The sequence below is a fragment of the Sebastes fasciatus genome, chromosome 18 (genome assembly GCF_043250625.1).
Source record: "Sebastes fasciatus isolate fSebFas1 chromosome 18, fSebFas1.pri, whole genome shotgun sequence".
Classification (NCBI taxonomy): Eukaryota; Metazoa; Chordata; class Actinopteri; order Perciformes; family Sebastidae; genus Sebastes; species Sebastes fasciatus.
In genome coordinates this window covers 8,406,737-8,421,853 of record NC_133812.1, presented here as the reverse complement: position 1 = coordinate 8,421,853, position 15,117 = coordinate 8,406,737, and the positions used below count along the sequence as shown (strand labels likewise).

The following is a 15,117-nucleotide window of genomic DNA, read 5'->3' as shown; positions in this document are numbered from 1 at the left end:
TCAGGGCATTAGGAAGGGAAACTCACCAATATACTATGAGTATTTAAGACTAATACCTCAGTTCCTACCTTGATACAAGGCATTGGGGGAAAAAAATCGATTCAGCATAGTATCGCAATATTTTACGTTGCAATATTGTATCGATACACTAACGTCAGTTATCGATCTTTTATTATATAAACTATTAACCTCTTAATCAGACAGCTTGCCGGTGTGCCCAGTCAATAGTCTGTCTTTTAGAGGTTGTAGCAGGCTCAGTCTTACGGCTAAAAAGTGAAGATACTGGTATCATATGAAACTAGAAAACTAAGGAATCAATTGGTACCAACCATGTAATGTTAGCTTGTTGGGAAGAACGCTAAATAACGCTCCAAATCTACGCTTAATTTTGGCGAGGAAAAACTGGCATGGCCATTTCCAAAGGGACCCCTCCTTGACCTCTCACTTCAAGATATGTGAATGAAAACTCTGAGATGAACAGAGTGAAAACTGTATCTTATTAGATAAAGCAGATGTTGACAAACTGCATATATTGCAGTTGAAAAAAGGTAATAAATCGCAAAATGTTTAACATCGCAATAAGATCGTGATGTTTAACTCAAGTTCAGAAAAGGGCACAGCCAAAATGAGTGTGAAAAAAGCTCAGAGAATATACAGTGGCCCAGTTAAAGCAGGGCGGAGCGCGCGGTCAATGCAACAGGGAATATAAATAAATAAAGGGTCATTACTACGGCCATGCAAATGATTGGTTAAATGGGTATTCTAACTGCGCTCTATAAGCCTGTAAATCATACCAAGCTTTTACTAACATAAAAACTGCTAACTAGGGAGCTAATTATCTCTCTTGTTCTCTAGTGTTTTGTTCTTGTAAATGCACAGTGCTCTGAAAGCATTTCTGACAGGAGATATACATTAGGGCGATAAACACTATGAATTGTGCAAACACATTTTAACAACGTATGATGCATCACCGCCACAGCCATAATTACATGTTTCTCTTGTACAGTATATCATTGCAATGCTAAATGGGAACTGATTTGTCTTGGAAAGAAGCCAAGTAGCATATAGTATTGCAAAAGACAGGAAGACAAAAGCAAGAAGGCAACACGCTAAAGAAAAACTGCATTTCATAATTTCATCATTACAAGAGCCTCACTAAAGCTAAACATCATGTTAACCATGATGCTGGCTTAGAGGAATGAATGCCAGTGAAATAGTGTACTGTGACTGAACTTCTAAGGGTGGTGCAATTTACAATTGTCCTTGCCCTCATAATTATTATGGAGAAACATTCTGCCACAAATCCCTGAACTTCCCGGTTTCATTATGATCACTGCTGACTCTCACCACACATCAGTGCTCAGCTGTGGAAACTGGTTTCCTCAACAATAAATCATCTTTCCTGAGAGGTTATGCAACGGTAAATGTTGGTTTTAACAAGAAAATATGCAACCATATGTGGTTGGTATAATAATTTTAAGTTTGCAAGGATCAAATCACAATGAATACATATATTTTATGCTATCGTCTTTAATTATTCTTCTATATAGTGTAGGCCTGGGAATGAGAATGATGTTCATGGTAATAGTCTCATATGCTTAATCTTGTGTTATCTTAATTGATTATTTAGACTAATCCCTTATAAGGAAAGCAGTACATGTTATGATCATACCTTTGTCTCAGCTAGCCAGCGGTGGGGGTCTTTCACTAATCCAGGTTTCTGGAAGATCGCCTATTAAAACAGAAAAGAGATTAATGCAAATGTGAGCTGCCTTTTTTAGCATGCATTAATAAAAACATCCTGTGCTTTAAAAAGAACTACATCAGAAAGGAGTGCAAATCTAAGAGATTTTGTAGCTAGGATTTTGATGTCGGATGTTACAGGGATAGTGATAAATGCAGATCCCACTTTTCAGATTGCATAAAAAAGTTAACTTTTTTTAATCAGACTTTATGCAAATGGTGGTGTGTTCTTTATACTATGACAGTTTTCCTAAAATCAGATTACAAAAAAAAAAATCACAATATATCGCAACTAGGGCTGTCATTCACTTAAAATATTTAATCGCGATTAATCGCATGATTTGTCCATAGTTAATCGGGATAATCGCAAATTAATCACATTTTAATGTGTTGAAAATGTACCTTAAAGGGAGATTCGTCAAGTATTTAACACTCTAATCAACATGGGTGTGGACAAAGATGCTTACATTATGCAAATGCATGTATATATTTATTATTTGAAATCAATTAATAACACAAAACAATGACAAATATTGTCCAGAAACCCTCACAGGTACTGCATTTACCATAAAAAATATACTCAAATCATAACATGGCAAACTCAAGCCCAACAGGCAACAACAGCTGTCAGTGTGTCAGTGTGCTGACTTGACTATGACTTGCCCAAAACTGCATGTTATTATCATAAAGTGGGCATGTCTGTAAAGGGGAGACTCGTGGGTACCCATAGAACCCATTCTCATTCTGATATATTGAGGTCAGAGGTCAAGGGATCCCTTTGAAAATGGCCATGCCAGTTTTTCCTCGCCAAAATTTAGCCCACTAAAAATCATAAGTTGCGTTAATGTGTTAAAGAAGTTAGTGGCGTTAAAACTAATTTGCGTTAACGCCTTATTATTATTATTATAACTTTGACAGCCCTAATCGCAATATATTGAATCGTAAGCCCTGCATCATGAAACGTATAGTATCATCAGATTCTTGCCAAAACACAGTCCTATCACAAAAATATTTGAAGAGACGTCAAAAGGAGTTATAGAACGTAAAAATAAAAATGCAGAAATAGTGATGTGGATGGACAAACAACAAGAAAACAAATCAGAACAGGCTCTTGTCAAACCTTTCACTTTTGTAAAGAACGGCTTCTGCCAACTTAAATTGGCGTGTGTGTGTTTAACAGCCTATGACACTACACTTGTGCATGCACACACAGAGGTTGTGTGTGTCATAAAAATGAGCTCAGGGAGTATGCTCCATCCTTCCCAGACAAGCTCGTCAGCATCAGCAACACAAACTGACTGTCTGCCAACTCCTAATGACTACTGACAGACACACACACACACACACACACACACAAGACAAAAAAACGACAGATAAACACAGTCACATAACTAGATGGAACTCAGTTGAGAGCACGCCTCCGCCAACACTATGCAACTGTTGAGATGTGCCAGCTCCACATGTGGACTTTTCACCAAAGGTTAACAATCCCCTCTATGCTTCATTACCAGCTTGTTTCGCCTGAGGAGATGAACACATGTGCATGCCAGTACCTGCAATGGAATATTAGATATGCCTGTTCTAATTCTACTTTTAAGTATTCTAGTTTGCTATTTTAACCCCGTGTACACAACCAGGTCCCCATCTGTTCAGGAGCCCTTAGAGTTGCACTTAAACCACTGCACAAGGTTTTGGAAAAACTGGAGATAGTGATAGTGTAGATACAGAAAGGAAACATGGAAAAAGAGATGGGGATGACATGCAACAAAGGACATTGCGGTTATATGTTATGCGTCTTAACCAATGGGCTTCCAGGACACCATAAAGTGGCAGTTTTATCCAAAGCAGAATGCTGTGCTTTCTCTGACTTGGCCAATAATGGACAATTTGTCTTTCCCTCTGTTTACTGATGGCTCAAACAAGACTAAGTGAGCATTCAGACCGAAAACAGCTCAGCGTTATAACAACGAAAAAGGCTGCATTGGTGGGGGTGTGCTGCTTCAGGTACCAATTAAATGAAATAGGTTGCAGGAAGTCCAGTTTAAATAAGATATCCGGTGAATTTGAGGGCCTGTCAGAGGCCCAAACACTGCACAGCAGTTTCCAATACTGACACAGGATTTTACAACTTAGGAAAGTTATCACAGCAGCAATTATGTTATCTTTCAGCGCGAAGATTGCAAGGTAAACAATCAAAATACTCAGCTCATGTTACAAAGTGTTCTACCAGATATGTGCGTTAGCACATTTTTGATTTGCCACCACAGGATTTTGCTGGTTTACGTACCCATGAGTCTCTCCCCTTTACAGAGATGCCCACTTTATGATAATCACATGCAGTTTTGGGGCAAGTCATATTCAAGTCAGCACACTGACAGCTGTTGTTGCCTGGGCTTGAGTCTGCCATATTGTGATTTGAGCCTATTTTTGGCTGGACCGCAGAGGGTTAGCCCTACAAACGCAAAAGTCTGTCACTGAGTATCTGAGTGATGAAGTTACAGGATTGATTGGCTGAGTGTTGGAGTTTCCTAATTGGCTGTTGCTCTTTCAAAATGAAAAGGCGGGGAACAGTCCTTTATGCAAATGCACCCGTCCAGTGCAACGCGGCCGGCTCACAAAACTTGGACCAAGCTGTCAAACTAGGCGATCTTGTTCTAAAATGAAACGAGATTCAGCAGTGGTATAGCCTATTTCTCGCTTAAAATGTTTTCAGAAGTAGAATTTGTTTAGACGGAATAACAGAAAGTTTACGAGCAGGCCACCATATTGTTTCCCGTTTGAAAAGGCGAGCAGAAAACCAGGGACCAATCAGGGGCATTCCACAATAGGGTACGTCACCGCTTGAACAGTCAGTCGAGTGGAGCAGCGCAACCCCTAGTGTCATCCCCGGATCTAGTGGTCATATACCGCTGGATTTAACATTGTAGACATGACCACTGACTATTTGTATAACAATTTAGCCACAAATTCACAGACTGACCATACACTGTCGAGCCATAAACTTGGTTTTGACCGAGTCTTGTTTTATGCTAAATGTGCCTGTGAGGGTTTCTGGACAATATTTGTCATTGTTTTGTGTTGTTAATTGATTTTCAATAATAAATATATACATATGTTTGCATAAAGCAAGCATATTTGCCCACTCTCATATTGATACGAGTATTAAATACTTGACCAATCTCCCTTTAAGGTACATTTTGAACAGATCAAAAAATGTGATTAATTTGCGATTAAACGTGTTTAATCATGGACAATCATGCAATTAATTGCGATTAAATATGTTATATGACCGCCCTAATTATAATTCATTATCAGAACCATGAATGTCTGTACCAAATTTCATGGCAATCCATCCAATATTTGTTGAGATATTTCAGTCAGTAGTGGACTGACCGACAGACATTTCCAGTCCTAGAGCCACGCTGCTAGTGTGGCTAAATATTCTATAGTGTACATGAATCTGTTTGAAGGTACATGACTATTAGATGAAAGTCATATGGTCCTATGGAATATACGAAGAAAATAATTGCTTCTTTGCCCCACAGCCAACCTTTACAAAGGGTTTTGTGCCAATCCATTTATAGGAAGATATCCTGCCTCCCTGCTAACACACAAAGAAACAGAGCAAATCCATAACTCCCATCCTGCTACATAGGTAAAAACAAAAAAGCCAGAAGACATAGCAAACATAAAATTCACATGTACAAAATACAACCTTTTTTTTTTCTTTTTTCAAGTAAACCCTCGTGGCAAGGTGTTTATGCGTGATCAACAGACATGGAAAGCACACAGCAGGATTTTTTTGGACCCTTTCTATCCCGTGCCTCGGCAAACAACATCGTCACTGCAGAGGTGTCAAGCAACTTTCTCAAGCTGTCATTCAAAACCAGATCCAAGCAAAACGAATTTCCCAAGTTGTTGCCACGGTAGCTCAAAGTACGGCAATGGAGTACTGCTGTGCAGAGGTCCCCATCTCAGGGAGTGTACAACCGCATGGCAGAGCGTGCAACTGTGTGGGAGGATATAACATGCCTCTTTGCCTCTCGCTCGCTTTACTCTTTCCCAAACCATCAAAGGCAGCTCTGCGCAGTGGCAGACAAAAAGGAGGTGAAACTGTTGAAAAACAGAACAAGTAGGCAGGGAGTTGAAAGTGCTGTCTGTGGGGTTGAAGAGAGAGAAATGCCACTATTTTCTCAGCAGCACCGCCGTGGAATCCAAGTGTCTGCCACTGCTAATTTAAATGTGTGACTGCGTGGTTTACATGTCTCTTTCAGAACGCGAGTAAATCTGTGACTGTGTGTCTTTGGTTAGAGTTTGTTTGTTTCACCTCCCGCTGAGAAAATGGTAAAGATGGCAAAGTCTGGATAGAAGCAAAAGGTGGAGATGTCAAAGACTAACAGCAAGTAGAGAGGACAGGTGTTTTTATGTTCTCGTACGGCAGTTACAGCTAATAACACCGCCCCGACCGCTGTTATTAGTGCTGTTAGCACCGTTAGCCGCGTGCCACCGGCTCAGCCATCGCCATGTTGAGAACCGTGCAGAGGCAATAGAAATGCTCCCAATCTCGCATTTAGCACCTTTAACTTTCAATGTAGCGCTACAGTGTCTTACAACGTCTTGCATTAGTGCTTCTAAAAGGAAGGAAGAAGGATATCATGAGTTAACTGAAACCTTACACCCCTTAACTGTTAATGATTCCCCTCATTAGGCCAATCACTAGCGAGTTTGACTTCTTTTCAACATGACAGATTACAGATGGGGCGAGGCATTGGCTTGCATGTCTGGCTGCGGTGCTGCTGGACCAGATTGGGAAATCTATATGTCATGAGCAGATAAGAGCTGGCTGGGTTCATTAGCTTAGAGCAGTAGAGGAAAACTAGTGTCAAGAATGTAGGGGGTAAGGGGGAGGTAAGTGTGTGTACCATGTGTTTATTAGTGTGCAAGGGTGTGGGTATTTCCTGTAGGCAATGTGTAAAATAAGGCTGTCAAAGGATTACAAATTTTAATCGCTATTAATTGCATGATTGTCCATAGTTAATCGTGATTAATCACAAAATAATCAAATTTTTTTATCTGTTCAAAATGTACCTTAAAGGGAGATATGTCAAGTATTTAGTAATAATAATCTTACATGGGAGTGGGAAAATATGCTTGCTTTATGCAAACACATGTATATATTTATTATTGGAAATCAATTAACAACACAAAACAATGACAAATATTGTCCAGAAACCCTCACTGGTACTGCATTTAGTAGAAAAGAATATGCTCAAATCATAACATGGCAAACTGCAGCCGAACTGGCAACAACAGCTGTCAGTGTGTCAGTGTGCTGACTTGACTATGACTTGCCTCAAACTGCATGTGATTATCATAATGTGGGAGTTTCTGTAAAGGGGAGAGACTCGTGGGTACCCATAAAACCCATTTTCTCGCCAAAATTTAGCATACGTTTTGAGGGTTATTTAACCTCCTTTGTGACAAGGTAGTATGACATGGTTGGTACCAATGGATTTCTTAGATTTTCTTATGATACCAGTATCTTTACTCTAGCTTTAAAACTGAGCCCGCTACAACCTCCAAAAGATTGTTTGCATTAATGCGTTAAAGAAATTAGTGGCGTTAAAATGAAGTTGCATCAATGCGTTATTCTCGCATTAACTTTGACAGCCCTAATTGATAATAATAATAATAACTGTCCATTGAAGCCCTAGTGTGATCAGATACAGGTTTCACAGATAAAGAGTCTGTATGTTCTTAGGGATTAGTTTTTAACTGTAACACTTGAACCAAGACGAGCTGAGAGCTGAACTTACAAATATACACATTGTATATTAGAACTAGACACACAACTACCAAAGTAGACCGTTTTCTCTTCTGTTTTTCCTCTAATATGGCTTCATCTCACGGTCTCAAAAGACTGCCCACTTAAAAGCTTAAAAATGGAAATGACATATGAAATTAAATATTGATATTAGCATTTACTTCTTCGTCAAATGACTGCATAATATAAATGAGTTGCTAATAGTGCCAAACCCACGCCAGACGGCAGCTCGATGCAGCTTTTACCTCACAGTTTTGGTACTCCGGCCCACACACATACTGAATGGTTGATTTCCACCACACTCACCAACCTTCCCATATACTAGTGTAAAACTGTATGCAACCATTCTCAGCGAACAATTTCAGACAAGGTGAGTGCATGCTACTTGCCCAGCATGACCTGACAAAACCCAAAGTAAACAAGCAACTGGTTTGGAAAGTTCTGAGGAGTTGGTGGACCATCAGAGCTAAACAACGAGTCAATATTGGACCAAAATTGGAAAACTCCAATGGAATGATCATGTTGATCTGTGTCTGCTGGGTGTGTAAATAGGCAATTGTTTGCAAACATGTTCAATAACAAGCCAATGCTATATCAGCTTCATCATCAGTGGCCGAAATTGCTAAATGCAGCTTTAAACAAGCACAACAAACAAAACAAAATACCTGTAGTTTGTCTTCACCGTTCTTCGCCAGGCTGCAACAAGCTGCATCTAGTTCCTCACCCATGGCGGTAAGTACTGTCTCTTGCTCTGCTTCGATCCGCAACACCTTCTCCTCCAGCTTAGCAAACTCTGAGTCTGAAGCACGCCTCCGCTCACCCGACCTGACCTGTGGACGATGGGAGAGAGCTGAGTGGGGAATTGTGGATTCAAATTAGCGATCGCTGTCTGGTGTTTTTAGTTATGTCATTTGAATTGTACAACACAGCATAAAGACATTAATTACAACAGGTGTTCTGTAAATGAGCAGAGAAACAGAGATTTGCTTATTACAAGATTAATTCTAAGAGTTTTTACAGTTTACTCAATAATACATGTGTAGAAAGACAGACACACACCTAGGGGCATCAGAGAGACATTCAGTTTCCTCTCACACAAACAGAAATAGTTAAGTTTCCTTCTCTGGCCTGCACCGTCAATGGTTTCAGGGTCCCTACCAGGACAGTCGATCGATATGTCCGAGGCACAGGAACCAACTGATCACTGCTGCCCAGGGACCGTGGATCATTATCCTGTCTCTGGGATAATAAACCACCCATGTTGCATTAATAAGAGCCTCCTTTTCTCCACTCACCCGATTTTTAATCAATACATGGATCCCCAAAGAGCCCCATAGAACTTATCAGGGGCCTGTCAGAGAAGTGAATAAAGGTTCAATACTTCATCTGCTGTTGTAAAACATCTGAGGACATATTGATGAAGAAGCCCCTTTAAAAATAGTGCCGAATTGGCATCACTTAACCTTTCGAACCATTCTTAGGTTTGTATGACCAAGTGACCTCACCAGACATCCTAGATCTTAATGGAAGGAAGCAAGGAAGGAAAGCAATATCTTTGTAGGTTAATGTTTGTATATGCCTATGTTGCTTCCTGTTGCAGTCATATCTGACCCAGCAAAGGAGCTATTGTTCTGGTATCTCATTACAGAAAAATATCCTAACTGCTTGACCCATCTTAACTTACGTTTCTTAATCTTCCTATTACAGAGCAGTTCTCATGGCTGTGACCTATCCTATCTCAGATATTCTATCTTACCTTTACTTAAGAAATCCTAACTATAACTGTAAATTTGATTCTTCAAATCGGCACTCGTCCTGCCATGCCTGCCCTGTATCTTTGATTAGAATGTACCGGTAGGCTACTTGAGACGGACAAGCCATAATATCAACGGCTTTCACTTGTCATTGGCTAGCTAGCTTGTTATCATGGACACAAAAAGATGGCTATGAAGAGATGGAGGCAATAATCGTGTCAGTCGATCACAATTGTGTGGATTAAATAATTATATGTCGGTTTTCATGTTGTTCCCCATCTTCATTGTCATTGATATACAGATTTAAGAGCAGTGATGTTACCATTTTTGGCAGTTATTTAGAATTTAGGACAGGGTCTATGCCGTCCTAACTTAGGATTCCTGACTTGGGAAATCCCCAAGTTAGGATGGTTTTGTAATAGCTAAATTCCTACACTAAGACAAGATGGTATTTTTTTCTAAATGCTGTTAGGAAACATGTTTCTGTGATACCAAAAAATCCTGAATGTCATCCTAAACCGAGATAAGATAGGATTTCAGACTTAGGAAGTTTCTGTAATGAGGTCCCTGATGATTATTTAAATTGTTTACCTTAAAGAAAAAACATTTCTGACTGCTGTATGAAAAGCCAGTCTTTTAGACTAGAGATGCATTATCTGGTTATCTTTACATAGCCAAATGTCTTGTGTTTTTCTCCTTGTGTGTTAATTAAATGGTATCAAATAACCTGCACATTCAGTGAAGAGCATGCTTCTATTAAAACTGGAAATATAACGGCTTCTGATGGCACTCATGTCTGTACATTTAAATGTCTTTTCTTTCAATGTCCTTGGACTCACGGTTAATTAGAATCAGCACAAATATTTCAAAACTTCTGCTCATGATGGATGTATTTCACTGATATGACGACGTTTATTGGAAGTTTCACGTCATTCAGTATTAGTCACTCTGGCTGAAAAACTTGGCAAAGAAGGTAGGGCTTACTTTGTCATCCAGTTCCTGTTTGAGTAGCTGGTACTTTCTTTGGAGAAGTGAGTGTGTCTCGTCTTTTGTGCTCAGCTGTGCTGCCAGCTTATCACACTCATCCTTCATCCTGTCCGACTTGACGCGCAGCGCCCCACACAGCTCCTTGTCTGACGCTGCATCTGCCTAGTAGAGAATGGGTGTGTTTAAGGCCATGATACACGGGCAATAATTTAAGATGATAAAGACTGATGGTTTATCCGCTGCAAAACTATCAACTCAAAGCAAGTTGCAGTTTGTATTTCTGTGATTTTCATGCTCTAAAATAAACTGGGAGTATGATTGTGCAAATAAGTTTTCAAAGTTGCCATTTCATTGACATAAATGCTGCTTTGTGGATCATACGCGCAGCATGCCAAATTTGCCAGTGGACCCAGTCACATCTGGCAGGTACAGGGTGAATTCACAATAGGTCTGACATGACATTCTGTGCCGCACAAACAGACAGAGAACATCATGTATTGGGTCAAGAGAATGGCTAAATGCCATTCCCAAGACTCTGAAATCATGGTCTAAGTCCTTAATTCATGTCTCAGTCCAGCTGAAACTTGCAAAAGAAAATCCAGCCTCAGACATAAGCTTTCTATCTACAATGACCACATTATCACACACACAGCTGAAGATATAGTGAAGTGGAATGAACAACAATGACTGAGGACTGGGAGTGACAGGAGTGACACAAACAAAGAAAAATAATGAAAAAAAACAGAAGTGCTGGAAGTGAGAAGAGAGGAAAAACAGATGGAAAATGCAAAATTAGAACTGGAGGGAGGCAGTAAGAGAGGGATTAAGACAGGGAGAGACAGCGAGAGGAGAAGATAGAGTGGAGGAGAAATCAAGAGTGAGAGGACAAGGACAAGAAAATAAGAATATTTTAAGCTTTTTCTGACAGTTGACTGTATCAAAATCGTAACACAGGCCTCTGGCCATGCTGTGTGAATATTGGGTGGGCTTCTTAGGGACATCTGCAGCACCCGTAGGCTAGTACTTTAAAACATTCTAGCAAACGCCCTTGTCCTCACCGCGCTCGCAAATGACACCATTACAATGAGCTATGTCAGATATTAATGCCATTCAGCACCGCTAATGGGCTAAACTCAACCATATCAGGGAGGACCATGCCCCTTAAGAAACAATGTACCCATGAGGGCTCATCATTGGAGATATCGAAGGGAGGGAGGCGGGTAGGGCACTGGGGGAGTAAGTCAAGTGGAGTCCCCTATCTCCAGCACTGCCTTGATGGGACTTCTGAGGTCTGATATCGGGCATTTTAAATATTCACGCTTGGAGCTTTGGAATGGCCGTGAGGATCCACGGGGCACCACACACCATTAAGAGCTCAGCTATCCTCGATTCACCCGTACTCAGAGGACAGAGCCCCGGCCAATGAGGAAAATTACTCTAAATGAGGATTTTGTCTGTGTCTCGCTGAGTCGGAAATATGCCAGATGTTTAGCGGCTGAGGCATGTTACCCTGTGCTGAATTTGAAGTGCGTGCCAATGATACTCTAAATGTCAATTAGAGTTTGGCACTCTGTGATCCATGTCTAGGTGCAAAGAAAAAAAAAGTCTCTTTGGTTGGTTTATGACCTTGACATCTCAAGATTTCTCAGATTTTGTCACACCTGATACATAATCAAGAGCTCAGCACTGCCTTTTAGAGGGGCATTTAGGTACATTTAAAAGGTATAGTTCAACATTTTTCAAATTGATACCCCTCTCATGTCTGTATGATAAATATGTGGCTGAAGCCAGCAGCCTGTTAACATAAAGGGTGATAACAGCTAGCCTGGCTCTGTCCAAAAGCAACTACTGTATATCCCAGTGTTGGAATTACAGTGTGGCTTGTTTTGGGGGGGGCTCTTTTTGCACTGCAGCAATAACATATGATAAAGTATTTGATTAAATATCAAAGGAAATCTTATTTCATGGCAATAGATCATAAAAAATCTGTCAGAACCATGGACAGCATCAAGAATGAAGTAAAATGTTGGCCTCTTTCTATATCCCTAATTTGTCATTGCGTGGAAAATATGCTTTGGGACCATTTCCTACATCCAATCTGCAAAGGTGTGCAAACGAGAAGGGCAGTAAAGTTAAGGTTAGAAAAAAGATCATGGTTTATGTTAAAATAAATACGTAACAACAGCAACAACGTAACTAGTGTAAGTAAAGAACAACTGCCCTTAGCAGGCTTTCTTACGTAGAGTTATGTAACAAGTGTAACAACATTACGTAACAAGCGTCAAGTCAACGTTTACTTTTGGTTTCACTGAGGACACAAACAGCGGTCTCCCGGGTGAAAGTCGTGCTTGCAGCAACACCACGTGGTTAACGTTGTGAAACCATTTGTTAAGTTTAGGCAACAAAACTACTTGGTTATGGTAAAAATAAACATCATGGTTTGTGTTCAAATAATAACCTAAGAACTAGTGTTGTCAAAAATATTGCAGTAACGATACATATCTATACTGAATATTTGAAACGGTTTCATTACTCATTTTCCTCAGTTGATACACAGGTACCAGCTGCGCTTTCTGTTCTCTCTTCTCTCTGACAGTGAGCTGACACACACACTGCTTTTTATCTTTCGATAAATACCTAAAATATGATGCCTTCAATGTGAAGTCAATTTTTCCCCGTGGTATCGAATATCAATATTTTTCAAGGTATTGTATCGAAGTTAGAAATTCCATTATCGAGACAACACTAGTAACAACATAACGCAACAACCGTAACAACATAACTAGCGTAAATAAATAACAACCACCCATAGCGGACTTTCTTATGTATCGTTTACATAACAAGCGTAGACTCAACGTTTACTTTTGGTTTCACACAGGACACGAACAACGGTCTCTTGGGTGAAAGTCCTTTGGTTGTTTGACCCATCCACCACCAATCCCATCCTTAGTGGATTTTCTCGCTCTTTATACTCGTTATTATATCATGTAACTTTCAATAACGGCCAATCCACTACGTCACTTGCGCTGCGTGCTGCTCGTTGTAATACATTACTTGCGCTGCCCGAATGCAAAAATGTCCACATTAAAAAAGAAAAAGAAAAGAAGAAACGTCCACATACACATATCCGTTGTTTGCAAAAACGTACAATGCCAACATTTTTTCCTGGCGACTGGGCTGTGTAATTGCAATACTGATTATTCGCCTACCAGTGGCTCTAAAGCTCATCAGTTAACAAGTTATATCTCGTTTATTCAATCCATACAACCTAGGTGACTATGGCAGACTATTTCTTGTCTGGGACCAGCTGCAAGGCAACCAGCTGAGACTCCAGGAAGTTACTGGTTCCAGACTTGGTTACCTTTGGACAGAGCCAACCTAGGCTGTTTCCAATCTTTATGCTAAGCTAACCGGCTGCTGGCTATAGCATCACATTTACCGTACAGACATGATGTGGTTAGAGTGGTATAATCTAACTCTGCAAAAAAGCAAATAAGTGTATTTACAAAAAATTTCAAACTCTTTCTTTAACTGTACATTTGCTTTATGGATAAAAACACTTTGATTATATTTATAAAAAGGGCTTACCTTAACCTCCTTCAGGTGTGCCTGTATTTCATCCCGCTCCTGACGGCAGAGCTTGAGCATGTCCTGCACTTCACGATACTTCTTTGTCCTGCTGTCCCCCATCAACGCCTTCGTATTGTCCAGTTCTGTCTGATGCACCTCTCTCTCGAGCTGCAGCTGCTGCCCCAGTGCGGCCCGCTCCTCCTGTACTGCTGTCAGCTTGACCTGTAGCTCCATGGAGCCCTTCTGCAGGTTCTTCTTGGAGCTCTCCTCCTCTGCCAACCGCTGGACTAGCTGAGCATGGGCTGATGTCATCTGCTTTAGGGCAGCCTGGAGCTCGGCCTGTGTGTCCTGGTCTCTCTGACAACGACGGGCTTGGGTGTCACCTCGTTCTTCCAGCCTCTGGTTCTCTTCCTTCAGTCTTGCCTGGACAGCGGCCAGACGCTGAGTCTCCTCCTCCAGGGCAGCTGAGGCCTCCCTCACCTAGGGTTAGGATCTGTTAGAATCTGATCAAAGCTCTTTTGATGACTCTTTAGCTAAGGTTTAATTAACTGTTTACTTCAACAACACCTCAAACTGAACATGACAAATTGGTATGCCAACAGAATTAAATAAAATGTTCAGCCATGTCTGTGGTTAGACTGGGATTTGGGAATGTGCTTGTAACCACTAAACAAGCCTTTCGGAAAAACAGAATTGATTTATGTCTACCTTGGCACAACATCAATGCTTGCTGACAACTAAAGCCGTCATCATTACATGACACCCAAACAGCATACTTCATGGTGGTAGTGTGACACTGTTTGATTCAACCTCAGTGCTGACTGCTGTCATTTTTGAAAAGCAAAGTTTAACTGGTCTCGAATCAATAAACTAGACTTGCGGCCTGATGGACTCTAAATTTAAAGGTATAATATGTAACCGTTGTCGTTTGCTGTTTCTAAACACACAGCATTCAAACTTGGCCCCACCCCCACAGATCAACAAGCCGAGAGGGAGAGAGAGCAGCGATGGCCGAGCGTGTTATAGAGTGACTGAAGAGAGAGAGAGCAGCGTTAGGTAGAACAAAGCAGCGAATCAGAAAAATAAAATGTTATTTTCTGATTGTTTCCTGGCGGTTATATTCTATAACAGAAATAAACATACAACTAACTGCGCACAACTCTGCATAATCCTGTTGGAAGGTGCAGAGTTGCCGGATTTTGAATGAATGCAGGCTTCCTGTCTGCGGCTCAGCGCAGC

At 40.7% G+C, this 15,117-nt stretch overlaps 1 protein-coding gene across 4 annotated transcripts in view; it reads right to left on the bottom strand.

Annotated features, from left to right (window-relative positions):
• The window catches only part of cep128 (centrosomal protein 128), a 55,460-nt gene that overhangs the window by 18,205 nt on the left and 22,138 nt on the right, over positions 1 to 15,117 (bottom strand). For all 4 annotated transcript variants that reach the window (XM_074615647.1, XM_074615649.1, XM_074615650.1 and 1 more), the window contains 4 exons: positions 13,897 to 14,358; positions 10,306 to 10,470; positions 8,233 to 8,397; positions 1,673 to 1,732 (listed from right to left, as the gene is read on the bottom strand). In XM_074615647.1, the coding sequence (XP_074471748.1) occupies positions 1,673 to 1,732; positions 8,233 to 8,397; positions 10,306 to 10,470; positions 13,897 to 14,358 (852 nt within the window). The remainder of the gene's footprint in view (positions 1 to 1,672; positions 1,733 to 8,232; positions 8,398 to 10,305; positions 10,471 to 13,896; positions 14,359 to 15,117) is intronic.